The 15,187-nt window shown below is 37.2% G+C and overlaps 1 protein-coding gene across 22 annotated transcripts in view; it reads right to left on the reverse strand.

Moving 5' to 3' along the window:
* The window catches only part of RBFOX1 (RNA binding fox-1 homolog 1), a 1,102,859-nt gene that overhangs the window by 325,184 nt on the left and 762,488 nt on the right, over window positions 1–15,187 (reverse strand). Inside the window, exon 1 of one of the 22 annotated variants that reach the window (XM_050317494.1) lies at window positions 8,976–9,008. The exons of the other annotated variants lie outside the window; for them this stretch is intronic. Coding sequence (XP_050173451.1) covers window positions 8,976–8,993 — 18 coding nt within the window. The 5' untranslated portion in view covers window positions 8,994–9,008. Of the gene's footprint in view, window positions 1–8,975; window positions 9,009–15,187 lie in introns of those variants that run through there. 22 annotated transcript variants of the gene reach the window in all.

Here is a 15,187-nt window from a genome sequence, read left to right on the forward strand (position 1 = left end):
AGTCCATCACTTCAGTGAATGGCCCATACAGGGACTGAACCCACAATCTTGGCTTTATTAGCACCATGCTTTAACCAGCTGAGCTAATCCTGGGGTTATTTCTTACATGTGCACTGAATAAAAAAAACAACAAACCCTGTTTTTAAAAATTTGGATTTTTTTTTTTGTTTATGCCACAGCTTTAAAGCAGTTTTTTAAGCTTTTTTCAGTACTCATGCTGTGGTAAAAACTACATAGGGATGTTAATTTTTAAATCAACAGTACAATTAACTTTGCCACTTGAATATTAGCACTGCAGTTACTCTTCAAATTGATTGTGTGAGATCCAATATATTAAACACATCCTTATTCCAATGTATACACTCACCTGTGCTCACCCTTGGAGGGGGAAAATCATCTACACATTTCACCCTAAAGAATGCTAACATGTTCACAATTTGGTTTTTTGAATAAGAGACACATACATATGTTTTCAAATTCCTGACGAAAGCAAACACAAGCTCAAATAAACTAGGCCTCTGAATAAAAGTCTAATTCTTGAATAAAAGTAATTATAAGTATTTGGTCTGTTGTAAAACAAATCCAGATTTCAGCTGTGAAAAAAATCACTTTTTAATTAAAAAGCATAGTTCAGGCTTTCACTTCCTATTTCATAACAATGGATGCTCTAGAAAAGCTGGAAGTGAAATACCTACAAGTGTGACATTTCTCTTGGCTGGTGCTCTTCTGTTAGTTTGGAAAGCATAGATACACTTCAGCTGCAGCCACTAACCAGCTGTTCCACTGCAATTCCAACAGAAACAAAATTCCCCAAACCCAAAGGGCAGTGTTTCATTCATTACTACAAACATTCCTAATAAAAGCAAGATTAAATTGTCGTGATGATTACACCACTCAAAACATGAAGCGTACAGTATTTAACTCAGCGAATGACTAAAGTAAAAACATTTTTTACTGATTTTTCCAATTAACTAATACTGCCACGAATCAAAGTCTCAGTGAGGAAGGCAGACAGGCTTTCCAAAGAACACTCACCAGCTCTAAACCAGAGATCCCAACACCAGTTTTATCAAGTGTGTTCACTGCCTTGTACCTCAGACACAGACCTATCGAAAAACTCTTGTTTGTAATACACACATAATCAACTGAAATACACACATTCTAATTTGAAGAATCTTTTTGAAATTAGCCCGTGTTTTCTAATCTCAAAACATTGCTGGTTGGGCAATTTTCATTTCTGTTAAATGACAAGCGGAACTTCATTTTACGTAAAGGTTAATGTTAAGTTCTCAACTTTATAAAATGCATTCCTGTATAAAACAAACCATTGCATGCTGGTGCCTCACATTGGAGACAAATGTTCACAGAGTTGAAAATAAATGGTTTTTGCATTTCAAGGTGACAAGTACAATGTCAGCCACAATCAATCGATCACTGCATAATTATTATTGCAAATGATCCATATCCATGCTGCAAACCTTAAGGGGAATTTAATGAAGCAGTAAGCACATCAATAATAAGATCTACTTGGGTCTCTGTTAAATCTCATGATTCACAAATACATTGTCACATTTTATTCTTCCTTGGATTCCTGTGATTATATTTGAGGAGAAGCTAACTGAAAAGTAAAATTCAAGCATATATCAGCCTTTTCTGTCTAGAAGGAACACCTCACTCTATTATATATGCACCACAAAAAATTAAATAGACAAAACTCTACAAACACAGAACAATCTCAGAAGAAAACCTGAAATGTCAATAATCAGACTTAGTCTAACATTTTTAGCTGACTTAAGTCTGTACTGGGTATAGGGAGCAAGGTTTTGGGAATTAGAGAACTGCCAGGGTGGCCTCTAGGGGAGGACCAGGGCTGCCCCATCCCAGACAGAGCTGGTTCCAGAGGGCTTGGCAATGGACTCACCACAGGCCACAGCCAAGTTTGGTGATGCAGCTGTGAAAACATTGTAAAGACAGGGCAGAAATGCTGAAAAGAGAGAGGAGCGTGAAACAAAAGAGAAATAGCGCAGGAAATGCCGAGATCTGAGACGGAGGAGTGTTCAGTAGCAAAGAACACTCCCAAAAGGGACTGCAGCCCATGAGCAACTCACAGAGCACAGTAAGAGTGAAAAGGAAGGAGCTGCAGGGAGAAACTACTGTGTCCTAAGTGCAATCCTTCCATGCTGCTCATTGCCTCACTGAAGAAAGTGAGTCTAACTTGTGGTGATAACAAGAACAGCTCTTGGTTTTGTTTCCCACTACCTGAATCAGAAATTAAAGTGCCAGATTTAATTGGCAAAAATTATAATTGGCAATAAATAATTTCATTTCTTCCAAGATAAGTCTGTTTTGTCTGTGACAGTGGTCAATAAGTGATCTCTCTGTCTTTCTGCTGACCCATGAGCTTTCTCAGTCCTGTTCTTCCTATGTTCTCCTCCCTCCCTGTCCCTCTGAGGCGGCCAGGGAGCAGGAATTTGGCTGCCAGGTGGGTCCAACCCATGACACAACTGCCTTCCTGGAGTGGAAAGAATTTATAGTGTATAAGCAATGATTTCTGCAGATACGTTGGACTCCAGTTTTCTGGTTGCAGTAAGAACAGGTGTATTTCCATACCAGGCTGTTCCCAGGAGCTAAACACAGATTCATCTGTTTGGCAAGGAAGGAGTATCAACCCAGGAACAGAAGGGAAAAAAGAAGCCAATATGGAAAGACATCAAAAGAAGATGTGAACAGATACCTAGACTTTGATGACTAAACATCTCCTTTTGTTGATTAAACTGTGAGACAATCAAACTAGTTATAAAAGGCAAATCAAGCCTAATGACATTTACAAATATAACTGAGAAACAAGCAAAGCAAAATCTTGGCTTGGGGACTACGACAGCTTCTCAGACAGGCACACTTCAGTGGAATAAATATCCTAAAGCAACCCATAAAGAAATTAATCTCAAGACACGAACAAGGTTTTTTCAGCTGCCCAGAAAATCCTTCAGGACTTTCTCATTGTTCTGACTCACCAACTAAGACCATTCAAACAGTAGCTGGGTAGTAGCACATGAACTCACCAGATTGTCACAGAAAAGGTATTTAGGAAGGATTTACACTAAGAGATAATAGTGGGACAGTAGGGGGACTCTAACCTGCTCACCCAGCCGCATTTCATGCAGCCTTTGTTCAATTCTTCCCTTACATAAACATCCCCACACTGATAAAAAGACACCCACGCAGTTCATTCAAACTGTGATGGAAACCAAGGCTATTAAGAGGGACAAGAGGAAGATAAGGTTAATTGGACAAATGTAACTTCTTGCTGAAGTAAGGGGAAGAAATAGATTCTGTAATTAAAGTATACAGAGTATATAATGCAACTGCAGAAGAGAACAGATCAAGTCTGTCATACTGCTTTACACAAAATCCATGAATTCTGCTGGAAGAATTAACAATAGTGCATACATTCTTAATGTCCTGATAAAACTCAGTTTCATGAAACATCAGCACTTAGGTGTATATTTGTGTCTAAAGGGATGCATGCTGTCTTTATAAACCAAAACTTGCTTGCTTAAACCACCATTATGCAACTCTGGATATAATGGAGCATCACATGATTCGTTCTCTTGTTCCCATTCCTACCCCATATACATAATAGAATGCTGTTTTACTAAATACTGTAGTAGGTCAAGAAAACCCTTCAAGACTGAAGGTACTGTATGACCAAATGTTACTGTCAAATATTCTAAATTGAAACCACCTTTCTCTTATATTTCACTTTCCTTCATACTAAAAGAGGTGATTTTGCCAAATCTCTTTATGCTTTGCATGCTGGTGTGATTTTTAGCTTCTGTCACTACAAAATGAATTATTATACATATGATTTTTAAGTCATATGTGTATTTTCCAATAGATACAAAAAGATATCCTGCTGACAATTGCCTTAAGATTCTACCGTAACTATTTGTAATCCTGTTTTCCTTCAATATCTCTATCAGTCCTTTTATTTTAGCCATCAAGGCTGCAGATTTAATACTTCATTATTCAGGTTTATTGAGTCAGATACCCTTGAAGGTCCTTAATATTCATACCAGCATACTCCATTATTAAATCATTTTGTATTTTTCTGTGTTAATAATAAAAGGTACATATTTATTCAACATCAGCGGTCAGGCAGTCAGATAGAGAGGATAAAGCTACATGTTTTATTCAAGGTCTCAGTGGAAAGCAGCACGAGGATCACTTTGACTCTGAAGGTACCAGCACCTCTTCAGCTAAAATGGTTGATTTTTCTTAACTAAAAGGATCTAAATATTTTGATTACTCAACAATTCTATGCAACAAAATCTATACTGCTGAAGTGTTCCACTGACAAAGTTTTCAACATACTCATGGGGTCTGTCAGCAGCTGCCTGTAGCTCTTTCAGCACAGTGAGAAATGCATTTTGTCTTAGTCTTTGACATTATTGGGAAGCCCTCATTTAAGACAGCAATACTTTGCTTAATGAACACACCGCCAGTGCAGCAAAACACATTGTAAATGTACTTGAAAAAGATGAGCATTGTATTCGCTCCTTATTCCTATTTTAAAAATCCTAAGGTTTTGTTCCTTTATTTTATCATTTTAGTAATCTTCACATCTGTTTAGGGTTCTCATTTCCCTTAGATGAAGAGCCTTTACAAACTTGTCCTGTAGCACTCAGAGCACAAGGAACACAAGCCAGGTTTGGAATTCCACCCTTGCTTAACTCAGGAGAAAGGCACATTCTGCCCCTGCACACATTTGGTAGTGCTTAAAACCATTAAGACTTTGGTCAGCTGAATGAAATACCATCTGCTTTCAAACATGTGAACTGACACGGGCTCCTACATGTATATTAAGATGCCTCTAAATAGGAGCAGCTTACTCATGAAAGCACCAGAAATACATCCATAAAGGACTTTAATCTCCTAAATATCCAGATGAAATTTCTGGTACGGTAATTTTGTTACTCCTCTTCCTCCAGTCTTCTCCCCAAACATTCATCTAAGGAATGTTTTGCTAATGCAGGCAAGTACAGTTCTCTATATTGGACTCAAAAGCTTTATTCTTCAGAGTTGTCAAAACAATGTCCTATTGCCAGAAGAAATTATCTTGTTGCTATTGCATACACAATTTTTCAATTTGTTTCTCTGTATCTGCCTACTCTAGTTTTGGGGAGAGAAAAAAACAAGTTTCAGTTGCTGACATGCTTTCTGCCTTATTTGATCAAGTATTTGTTCTGCAGCTGCTACTGAAAATCTCTGCGAAGTATATACTAAATTTCTGACAACTCATTCCCTATTATTAAAAAGAACAGCAGACTGACAGGAAGGAAGCACATCTCTGACTAAGCAGACATTAATTAGATGTTTATTAAATTTATAAAATTGAATTATTGTCTATTAAGGTAATTTTAGCTCAGCATTTTCACAGCATATAACAAAATATGGAAAACTAGTAATTTGTATTTTAAAAAAGCATTTACTGATGACTTTGTTCCAGTTTTCCTTGATTGCACAAGACTTTTTCAAGAGATGTAGCAACTTTAAACTCTTGGCTTCTAGCTCAGAATATGGAAGCTGAACACGAGGTCTGTGAGACCTCATAGTCCAGTCTGAAGAACCAGAAGGAAAACAAGCAATTGTGGATCTGTTTGCTTGGGAAACAAGAAGTGGCTTATGCTGTCAAGAAGCCAAACTATGCTTGTTTTTCAAAATATGGAAAGGAGCAGATCTGGAAGATTGTGGACTCTGTGGAAGATTCTGAGCAGTCTCAGCTTTCAACCATCAACTTTGATTTCACCCACCCACAGTTACGCTGCTCTGTCCAAGGTAGGCACAAGTCAGCAGCTTTAGAGCTCTCTAACTGGAAAAAACCCACTTACTCCTTACATTCTGAGAAAATCACAACCTCTCTTGGGAGGTGAGTTACACAACAAATGGGAATGCTAATCTGCAGCGATCAAGAACACTTCACATCATCACTGCAACACTCTTGTGCTGGGGAGAAAAGTGTCTTAGACTGCAGCAGGATCAGGGTCTATACCCCTGAGAGGGAACAAAGGTCCTCCTGACGTCAAGATTTAACTGGGGTTCCTGAATCAGCAATGCCTGAAAGACCTCAAAGTTTATTGGCCCCTTGAACTCTGATAGTGATGAACTCTGATTCCTACAGCTCAGGTGTCTACATGTGAACTATGAGACCAAAACCATTTCTCCCTTGTCTATGGGGGGAGGAGACTTCAAACATCAAACTGCTTGGGCTGTCAGCAAACACGGATTTCCCTTGACAGGGTTAACAGGACTCAAATCTTTCTCTACTTTTTGAAATCTTGAAATACAACTAATCAGGACTGTTCCATTCAACAGACTGAATCACTGGCTGTACTCTGCAAACCTCTGCAGAAGGTTTTGATTTTAGTTAGCTAAACATGTTGTTTGCTTGCCATAAAAGGAACTTGACATCATTGTCATTGGTAGAATTAAAAAAAAAAAAAAAAAAGGAAAAACAAGACACCAAACTATTACAGGATACTACTTAGTAAGGCACTATAAAATGTGAAGAAACCACACTTTTTCTTTGTAAATATTGCAAAATATTTCTACATTATACATGAAACGAAACAATGGGAGTTAAGTATGAAAAAATCTCAATCAACATAATAAATTAATTTTACTCCCTTTATAAGGGGGAAGACTCCATTTTCACAGAACTTGGCTATTTTAAATTTTAATAATATTGCCGAGGAGCTTTTTATAATTGTATGAAATATTGATGTGGTGCCAGGAGAAAGTATTTCAAGTGCTGCTGTGAGTTTATACATTGCACTCACATTTGTTAAAAGCCTCTTGTTTACACACTGCATCTTTTACATCTACATTCACATACACGTGCACTTGATGTACACAGAGTTTAGAAATCATACCACTGCAAAAAGAAATTTTCTATGCATACAACTCATCTAGTAAGAGGAAAAAAAAAAGTGATAATGTTCTGCTACAATAAAATGAAAAAGTTCATTCTCTGCTTCTTCCTACTAATCTTACTTTGAGATTTTATACTAGCAGTTTAGATAAGGAAGGTTCAATTACAAGTGGGAAGGATGCTCAGTACCTAAGTGTAGTAGTGCCAAAAGAGAGACAGGCTGTTGAAAGAATTTTGCTACTCAAAAACCCAGACTAAAACAGACATCATAAAATATAAGTAAAAGGACAAAATAAAACCTGAATGAACACACTTTTAAATATGAAATATTAATTACTAGATGCTTTGGAAACTAGGAAGTGGTACCATTAGAAACTGCTTATCACCGAGGGGTTTTTTGCTTCAAGCAGATATATATACACCTTTAAAAAGAATAACTAGAAAAGTTCATCAATAACAATAAAAAAATACACTGAGGGTAATAGAAATCAGCATGGGTACCTCCAAGAAAATGTATCTCATTCTATTTTCAAATTAACAAAGATTGCTGGGCTTGGGGAGGAGGGAAGATCCCTGGCTTTTAAACCTTTAGAGCTAGTGGCACAAAGGAACAGAATAATACATGTCCTTTCACCTCAGTGTGCACGTTAGAAAAGAGGGTTTATCCTCAAATATTTACTGTGTATCTCTTCTGGGTGATGTTAACTATCGCAGCACAATACAAACGGATTGAAAAACGGACTACTGCAATTAAGTGACCTGACTTACAAATCTAAAAATAGAAGGAAATTAATACTTGCACTTACAACTACACAGCTTCCATACAGAATCAGAGGAAGGGTTAAAAATAAGCAGCAACCGAGGTTGCTGTTACGTGCACACACAGTCGCTTGTGAAAATTAAAGTGACTTGTACTACAGAACACAGGGTAAAAAAAAAAATGCTCAGTGATTGGTGAGCTCCTAAAACGATAGCCCAGGTCAAAGAACTAAAATAAGAAACTTAAAAGTCTGCATTCAGTGCCTTTTGCACAGATGACTGAAGTCACTACAATACATTGGAGGGTCTAGAGAAATTAGAGGGAGCCATAAAGGGAGATTTACAGCGTGAACTACGAGCGATTTAGAAAGAGAAGGAGCGATTACTGATAATATCTCCAAGACTTAAATGTTGCTCCTGAGCAGCCTGTTCTGCAGAGGTGGCCCAGATTAGCTGCACACCTTTCTATTTTTACATACATTTAAATTAAATAAATAAATAGATTGTCAAATGAGATTAGTTTAAAATATTTCCCCAGAAGATGTCCAGGCTTTGAAGAGGAACACAGAAATGCTTTTAAGTATGTCTATTTGTTCACTGATTTCTTCGTGGGGTTGTTTGTCAGAAAAAAAACGTTCTGTACCGACACCTGGATGAATTAACAGGTTAATATCTTCACTAATTCACAGTATGCATGCCACAGTACAACATTATTTTTAAGGTGAGCACATTTTGCTGCAAGGAATCAGAACAATGCTGAATATAAAAATCACGGGAATAGGAACATTTTATCTATTTCTTTATCTGCGGTTGACGATTGCCAGAAACTTCAAAAGCCAAGACAGACTGTGACAACTACTATAAACACAACCAGGTTAAGCAACACACATTAGAAGTTTTAATCTCATTGCGATTGTTTCATTTCTTACAAAGACAGCAAATTCTGAACAGCCACAAGTGATGCAGCATTTGTTGTACGACTGAACCACACAGTGAATCTTACAAACACAATTGCAATATTTTCTAAGGCAATGAAAAGAAAGCAGTGCACTATTCCACATCCTGCAAATCCCGAAAATAAATCACAGCTTCATGTTAATGATCCAGTTTGTTCAAACTCTCACTGGAAATGCAAGCACATGTACAGTACACTGGCTACGCTGAGCTAACCTGCAGCACACACACCTTTACACAGCAGAAAACATGCTGGGACTATAGGCTAAAATCTACAGTCCCAAAGTCAATTTATTAATAAAAGATTGACATGGAGAGAGACACTACCTACCCATAAATACATCATCATCTTGAAAGAAATCAAGGGCTCTGTCAGCAAACAGAAGTCTCCTTACTTCACCAAGTATGTCTGGAAGGAAAACTGAAAACAGTGGGTAGAAATCTTGCCTTTTTCTGTCAAGTCCTCACAGTTCTCTTCTTACACAAGGTATTTTTTTAAGTTTGTTTATGAGAATAGCATTCGTTCAGTGGCTCTTTCTGCTTGTGAAGTGACTTGCTTCAGGCTGTCTTTTTTCTTCCCTTTTTCTCCCTAACTCAGTCTGTCCTTTCTTTACTGTCAAGCTTGCTTAGGTAACAATTCTTGGTGTATCTATTTAATGAGCAGGTCCGTGCACTAAAGGCAGCCAACTACATTGGAGAGAGAGGAAAAAAAAAAAAAAAAAGAAAAAATAGTAATAATAAATAAATAAATGGGAATATACCACTTCCTGATTATTATTATGGGATCTACAGACGCCCCCTCCGTAGGAATTTATAGGAGTATTTCTAAGACGTCTTGAGAGGGGGGAGGAAAAAAATCCTCAGAGAATAGCAGGTGACTCCGGTGGCACTCAAGCCATTACCTCTCCTTGCTAAAGGACCCAGTTCACAAATCCTGCATTTGAGAAATTTTTAAACTCAAAGCAAAGCTCCTACAGAAAAGAAAGGAACATGTACTGCACCCTGCTTCTCCTTTATCTCTTTAAATGTACTTCAGATAAAAGCCGCATCCAGTCAGGTCAAGGCCTTTCCCAATCTTATTACGCTACACAGGAGTGCTCAACACACTTTTCTACAGCCATCTACTGACTCCGTGGTGTTATTGCTGCTGCTGTTCCTGCTGCCGGGAGAGAACTGCCAGGGTGAGGAACGGGGAATGCGAGCAGTAAATCACACCACAAGCAAAAGCGTTTGTGATAATTCGATTTATTTTTCGTGGGGTCGGGTTTTTTTTTTTCCCCTTTCCATAATACATATTTTAAGATCAAAAATCAGAATTTTGATTCGCATGTTTAATAAAGGTTAATAAAGAGAATTGGAGCTTTTGGTATTTTTTTGGGTTAAGTTGGAGGTACTTTATGCAAATGAGTGAGCATGGAAGGGGCTCGGGTTTTTTTGATTGCAACTTAGACTTTTATCATTTGTTAAGAAAGGCTAAGAAATCATTCGTAAAGGCTGAGAAAGAACTTTTGATTCATTTAACCTGTCTCATTAAAACACACAATGTATTTAGTAAATCGATCAACAGCATCCTCAGGTGAGAAACAGTTTTACAATGTAAAGAAGACGAACCCTTGGCCACTTTTAAGGCTGCATTATTGGACTTGAAAATCATCCCTGACCTTGTGAACTGTCAGCACATCACACCATGACCATAATATGCTTCAGGTATTGACGTGGAAAGCTACACACTCAGTCTATCTGCTAAGTGCACCAACTACTAGAGTATATACATAATAATTATAAATCAATAATAAATAAAAAAAGAAGTATAACTAAAAAAAACCCAGCCATGGGATTGAGATTAAGCAGAAATTTTGTCTTATTTTTATGCTTGATTATTTATTCATTATCTTTGGTCACACACTGAGCACTTCTTCAGATAAAAAAATTGTCATTTTTAACTAAAGACTCCGGTCCATTTACATATTCAGTCCAACCATATAAGGTAAAATGCCACCTAAATAATTAAAATGCATTAACTAAATAGCATAATCATTCACTCCACCAGGGCAGGTGGCAAATGGAGAGGCACCTGCTGAAACAGCCTGTAACAAGGAGACACAATAGCAAAGTAGGACTGGGGAGGGGGGGAGCAAATTAAAATCCATACTCCTAAACCAATAGTAAACTACCACCAGGGTGAAATCCAAATAAAAGTAACTGCTACAGCAGTAACATTATTTAACAGAAAAATGAAATTATGAATTCATATGACACCTCATGTTAAAATGTATATAGAGAAGTTTATATGGATAAACAGATACATATAAACACTCAGAGCTATTCACGTTTGATCTGCTAAATATTATGTCCAGGTGAAAAGTTGTTGCCTCTTTTACTGAAGGCAGAAGGGAAAGATTTAACATACCAATTACTGAAGCGATAACTTTTACTGTAATGTACAAGAACAATACCATTTTAAGTAAGTTTAGTGCGGTTTCATAAGGTAAAGCCACTTCCTTTACACAGATAAACTTCAAGAGGAAAAGAAGAGCCTTTTGTTTACAGTTTTGAGTTGTTTAAATCAGTTTAAGCACCAATATTCAGCACTCTAAATGGCCTAACTTGGTCACCTTTAAGCTGTACACTTTCACCTCATTTAGTCTTCTGCATAGTGCACTGTGTTCAGCAGTCAGTTACACTATAATAAACCTGAAATATCATGCTAGAATGAATTAGATTACAGTGGTTAGGCTGAAAATACATTTTCTGATAATGTATCTGCACATCTGCCAGCCAGCAGTTCTCTCTGATCTGTGCACCTCAACGGAACACAGCAGGCTTTAGAATTTTCAAAGACTGGGTAAAGATTTTATTAATATGATAAAAGGTTGCGCACAGCTATTGACTACAAATCACTTTTGTATCAAAATTTCCCTATTTTGGAGCATAGGCAGCATATAAAACTTCAGTGAATTGTTTCCTGAGGCTTTCAACTAATCTTTCTGTATTCTAAATTCTCTTCATTATTAAATTGATTACTCCATCAATTCTTCGTATCTTATTCCTTCAAACAAGTGGAACAATTTCCAATGCTGCTATACAAAACCATTCATTTGAAGTGTTTTATTTTTAGTACAGATATTATTAAATACTTTGTTCGTTAGATCATCTGCAGTTTCTACATGGTAGAAAAACCTGGATAAAAAGATGATTGAAAACAGGTACATTACTCTGGTTTTTGCACCTATGACTGAAGTTTAAACCAAACCCTGTTCACTAAGGTTAGTTCTTACAAGTTCTAGATTTGCAGAGTGGCAAAAAAAAAAAGTAAATAGAAGGTACTGACCACAACAATTTTAACAAAGGCTGGTCCAAGACAGCTGACATCGGGTCCAGGTTAAAGGCTACTGAAATCAATGAGAATCTTGCTGCTCCTTTAAAAAACAAGGAACCAGAAACTCTGTTACAAATTTGAGTATGTTATTTGCTGATAACGGCCCATGTCCTCTGATGCTCCCAAAGACATTCATATGATGCTCTTCCACAGGTACTTCAGAGCACAGCATTTCTGTGCAAGCCCAGACCACAGCCTTAACTTTTATAATCAATCAGAACATCATATATTTTCCCTTGCAGGATCACAAGGGATTGGTGAGATATTAAGAGTAGATAAAAATAGTTGCTAATAGCAAAAATGAAATAATAAATTGTGTATTCGTGATTAATCACGACTAGTTATGTGTGTGATCAGCACATTCTTATTGGCATCTAAGCAGTTCAGGTTTAAAAAAAAAAAAATCAAGCTCTAGGTTCTAGGAGTTCCATTACCTTATTAAAGGCCCATAATTCATGGACATCTCTTGGCATATTTATTAATGACACAGAAGATGGGAAATAGCATCGATATTGCTGCTTACTGCATTGGAAGATAAGAAAATGCAGACTAAGTTTCTCCTCTTTCAGGAGATGTAGGAGCTTCAAGAAGAAAGTAATCTCTGTGCTCAGTGGAATCATTTCTATTTTTCTAGGTCCTACATCAGCATACAGAAGGATATTGAAATCATGTATTTGACTAATAGATTGAAAGACAAAACTTACTGACTTTACCAAGTCTATGTTTTCACCTAAAGTCTGCTCTTCAGGATTTAAATCAGAAGAGGGATTTAATAATTCTTAAAAAAAAAAAAAAAAATTAATAAAGGAGGGAGGGAGGGAGTGTGATGGCAATGATTATGCTGACATTACTGGTACTGAACTGATTTCTTTTACTTAAACTTCACCAAGAAAAGACACCAATGATGCACATGATACATGAGCTGCAACGCAACTAAAACCTCACATAATTTGCACAGAATACGAAAAATAATTTGAAACATTTAGAAAGCTAAAAATATTTGTGTTAGTGCTTAATTTCCACACTTTAACAGCCTCATCTATCATTGCTATTTATGAAATGAAAAACTGCAAATGGTTAGGAGGTATGGTAACAAAACAAGCCCTTAATCTCCTCTTAAATCACTGCAGCGTTAAGGGGGTGGGTTTTGCTGTTGCTGTTTTTCAGGCTTTTGCTTTTTGGATTCAGCATAACTGCAGAAGAGCAATTGAAGCACAACTTTATGTATGCTTCAGTTGTTTTATAAACTGTTCTGTGTTTTCAACACACAGGTTTTCTTTTTTTTTTTTTCCTCCAATTAATTTCTACTACTTTAGCACTTGTGCCGCTTTTGATGCAAGAAATTAGTTTCTGTGTTCATCTGCTGCACAACGAGGTCAGAATATTGTCCCAGGAAAGCCTGGGGAGTAACCAGCCAACAATTTGGTCATTAGACATCACCACAATTGAAAAATATCGAGTCAGGATTCCTGGCTGTTTGACGGATTGTGTTCAGTGCACAGTCCAAGGAGTGACAAGCAGGATGGAGGCAGATTCCATGACAAGTGCATGGGATGTACACAGCTGATCATTTCCCATAGAACCAGGAAAACGATGAAAGCTGCTCTCCTTTTTCCTAGCATATGATGGGAAAAGCCATGGGGCTCTGATTCTTTGCCTGGTATGTTCACTTCATTTGTGATGCTTCTGGAACAAAGAGAGCGGCTCATTTCTCCCAACACTCAATTGTTCTATCCTGAGAAGACTCTAAGAGGGTAACTAAGAGACTATAATGAATCCAAACTATCAGTGATCATTGCTGGATTGGTAACAGCTCAATCCCTTATCCATAATTTGAGAGGCAGGTGCTATATGGCTGCTGCTGCTTCTTTGCTGCTTTTAGTGAGAACAGACTCAGCCAATAGTTCTGCCAAGTCAAACCCTGGCAGCCAGAAGAAAACCTCACATATTCTCTCCTGGTTTTAAGCTCTGCTAACTGGGCTCCAGCCTCAGTCCTAATCAGGGAGGGTGTCGCTGTGGGATAATGATGGACTTGATTTTACTTAGAATAAGTTCTGTGAAAGAAAAACACCAGAGAACTGACACAAGGACAATGGGATCAGAACTTACTGGCTATTGGAAAACAGTGTTTTAACTACATTTCCTGAAATGTTAATATGACTCTCTGATTCCCTTTTGGATAATGCCCAAGTGTTTCTGCAAATCTTCAGCTTGATTTAGATACTATGCTTATACAGATCACAAAAACACACAGATCTGGTTCAGCATGTAATCATTGACACTTCAACATTCACACTTCAACAGTAATCATTCACATGTCCAAAGCAAGTTGGATATCAGATACTGAGTAGTGGTAACAAGTGGCTCTTGATTCATCTGTTCCTTGAGAACTTAGATTGGTTGAATAAAGCTGAATGAATTTAGTATCTCAGGATACTCTCAAGCAGAAAAAAGAAACTAATGTCACGAGAAAAATTACCTCCAGGCAAATGTTTGCTCAGCTTTAGTCAACATCTTCTTTCCACTGCCCATAAAATCTTTGATTCAAGAGAACACCAAGACAACTTAGAGTCTTATAATGCATTTTTAAAATCCAGTAGAGGGTATTTCCATCTTCACAGCAGGACACATAATTATGTTCTCCTTAGGACAGGCTAAGCTGAAACCAACCATTGCTAACTATTATCTGTTTGTTAAAATACAGAAATATTCTCTTTTCAAGATACTACACTCAAATTTGCTTTGGGTAAAGACCTTCTACCCAGTAGTAGAGCCAACTAATCCCATTCCTCAGCTAACATGAACCAACATGCTGCTGCCAGGAGGACCAAAAATCAGTTCACATCATTTGATGTAGGGACATCGTGGGGCAGGAGGGGAGGGATGACATTCAGATAAATAAATAAAACTCACCACACTTGCACAATAAATCAATACAAAGTTATATCCATGACTTCTTTAAGTAATTTCAACTATCCTAAGGTAAGATTTTGTTTTAAAAAGCAGTGTAGGGGTTAACATGTGATAATCATCACTAATATGAAAAAAGGTTGCTATTACCTATGACTTAAGAACTTCTTCCCTGTAATTTTCAGTTTATGAGTTTATAAATTGCTTTGTTATTTAGTGCAGGCTCCTTAAATCCTGAAGTCTTTATGCACTGG

This window comes from Myiozetetes cayanensis, unplaced genomic scaffold, assembly GCF_022539395.1.
Source record: "Myiozetetes cayanensis isolate MyiCay16 unplaced genomic scaffold, myiCay2020 scf20-37, whole genome shotgun sequence".
NCBI classification, from domain to species: domain Eukaryota; kingdom Metazoa; phylum Chordata; class Aves; order Passeriformes; family Tyrannidae; genus Myiozetetes; species Myiozetetes cayanensis.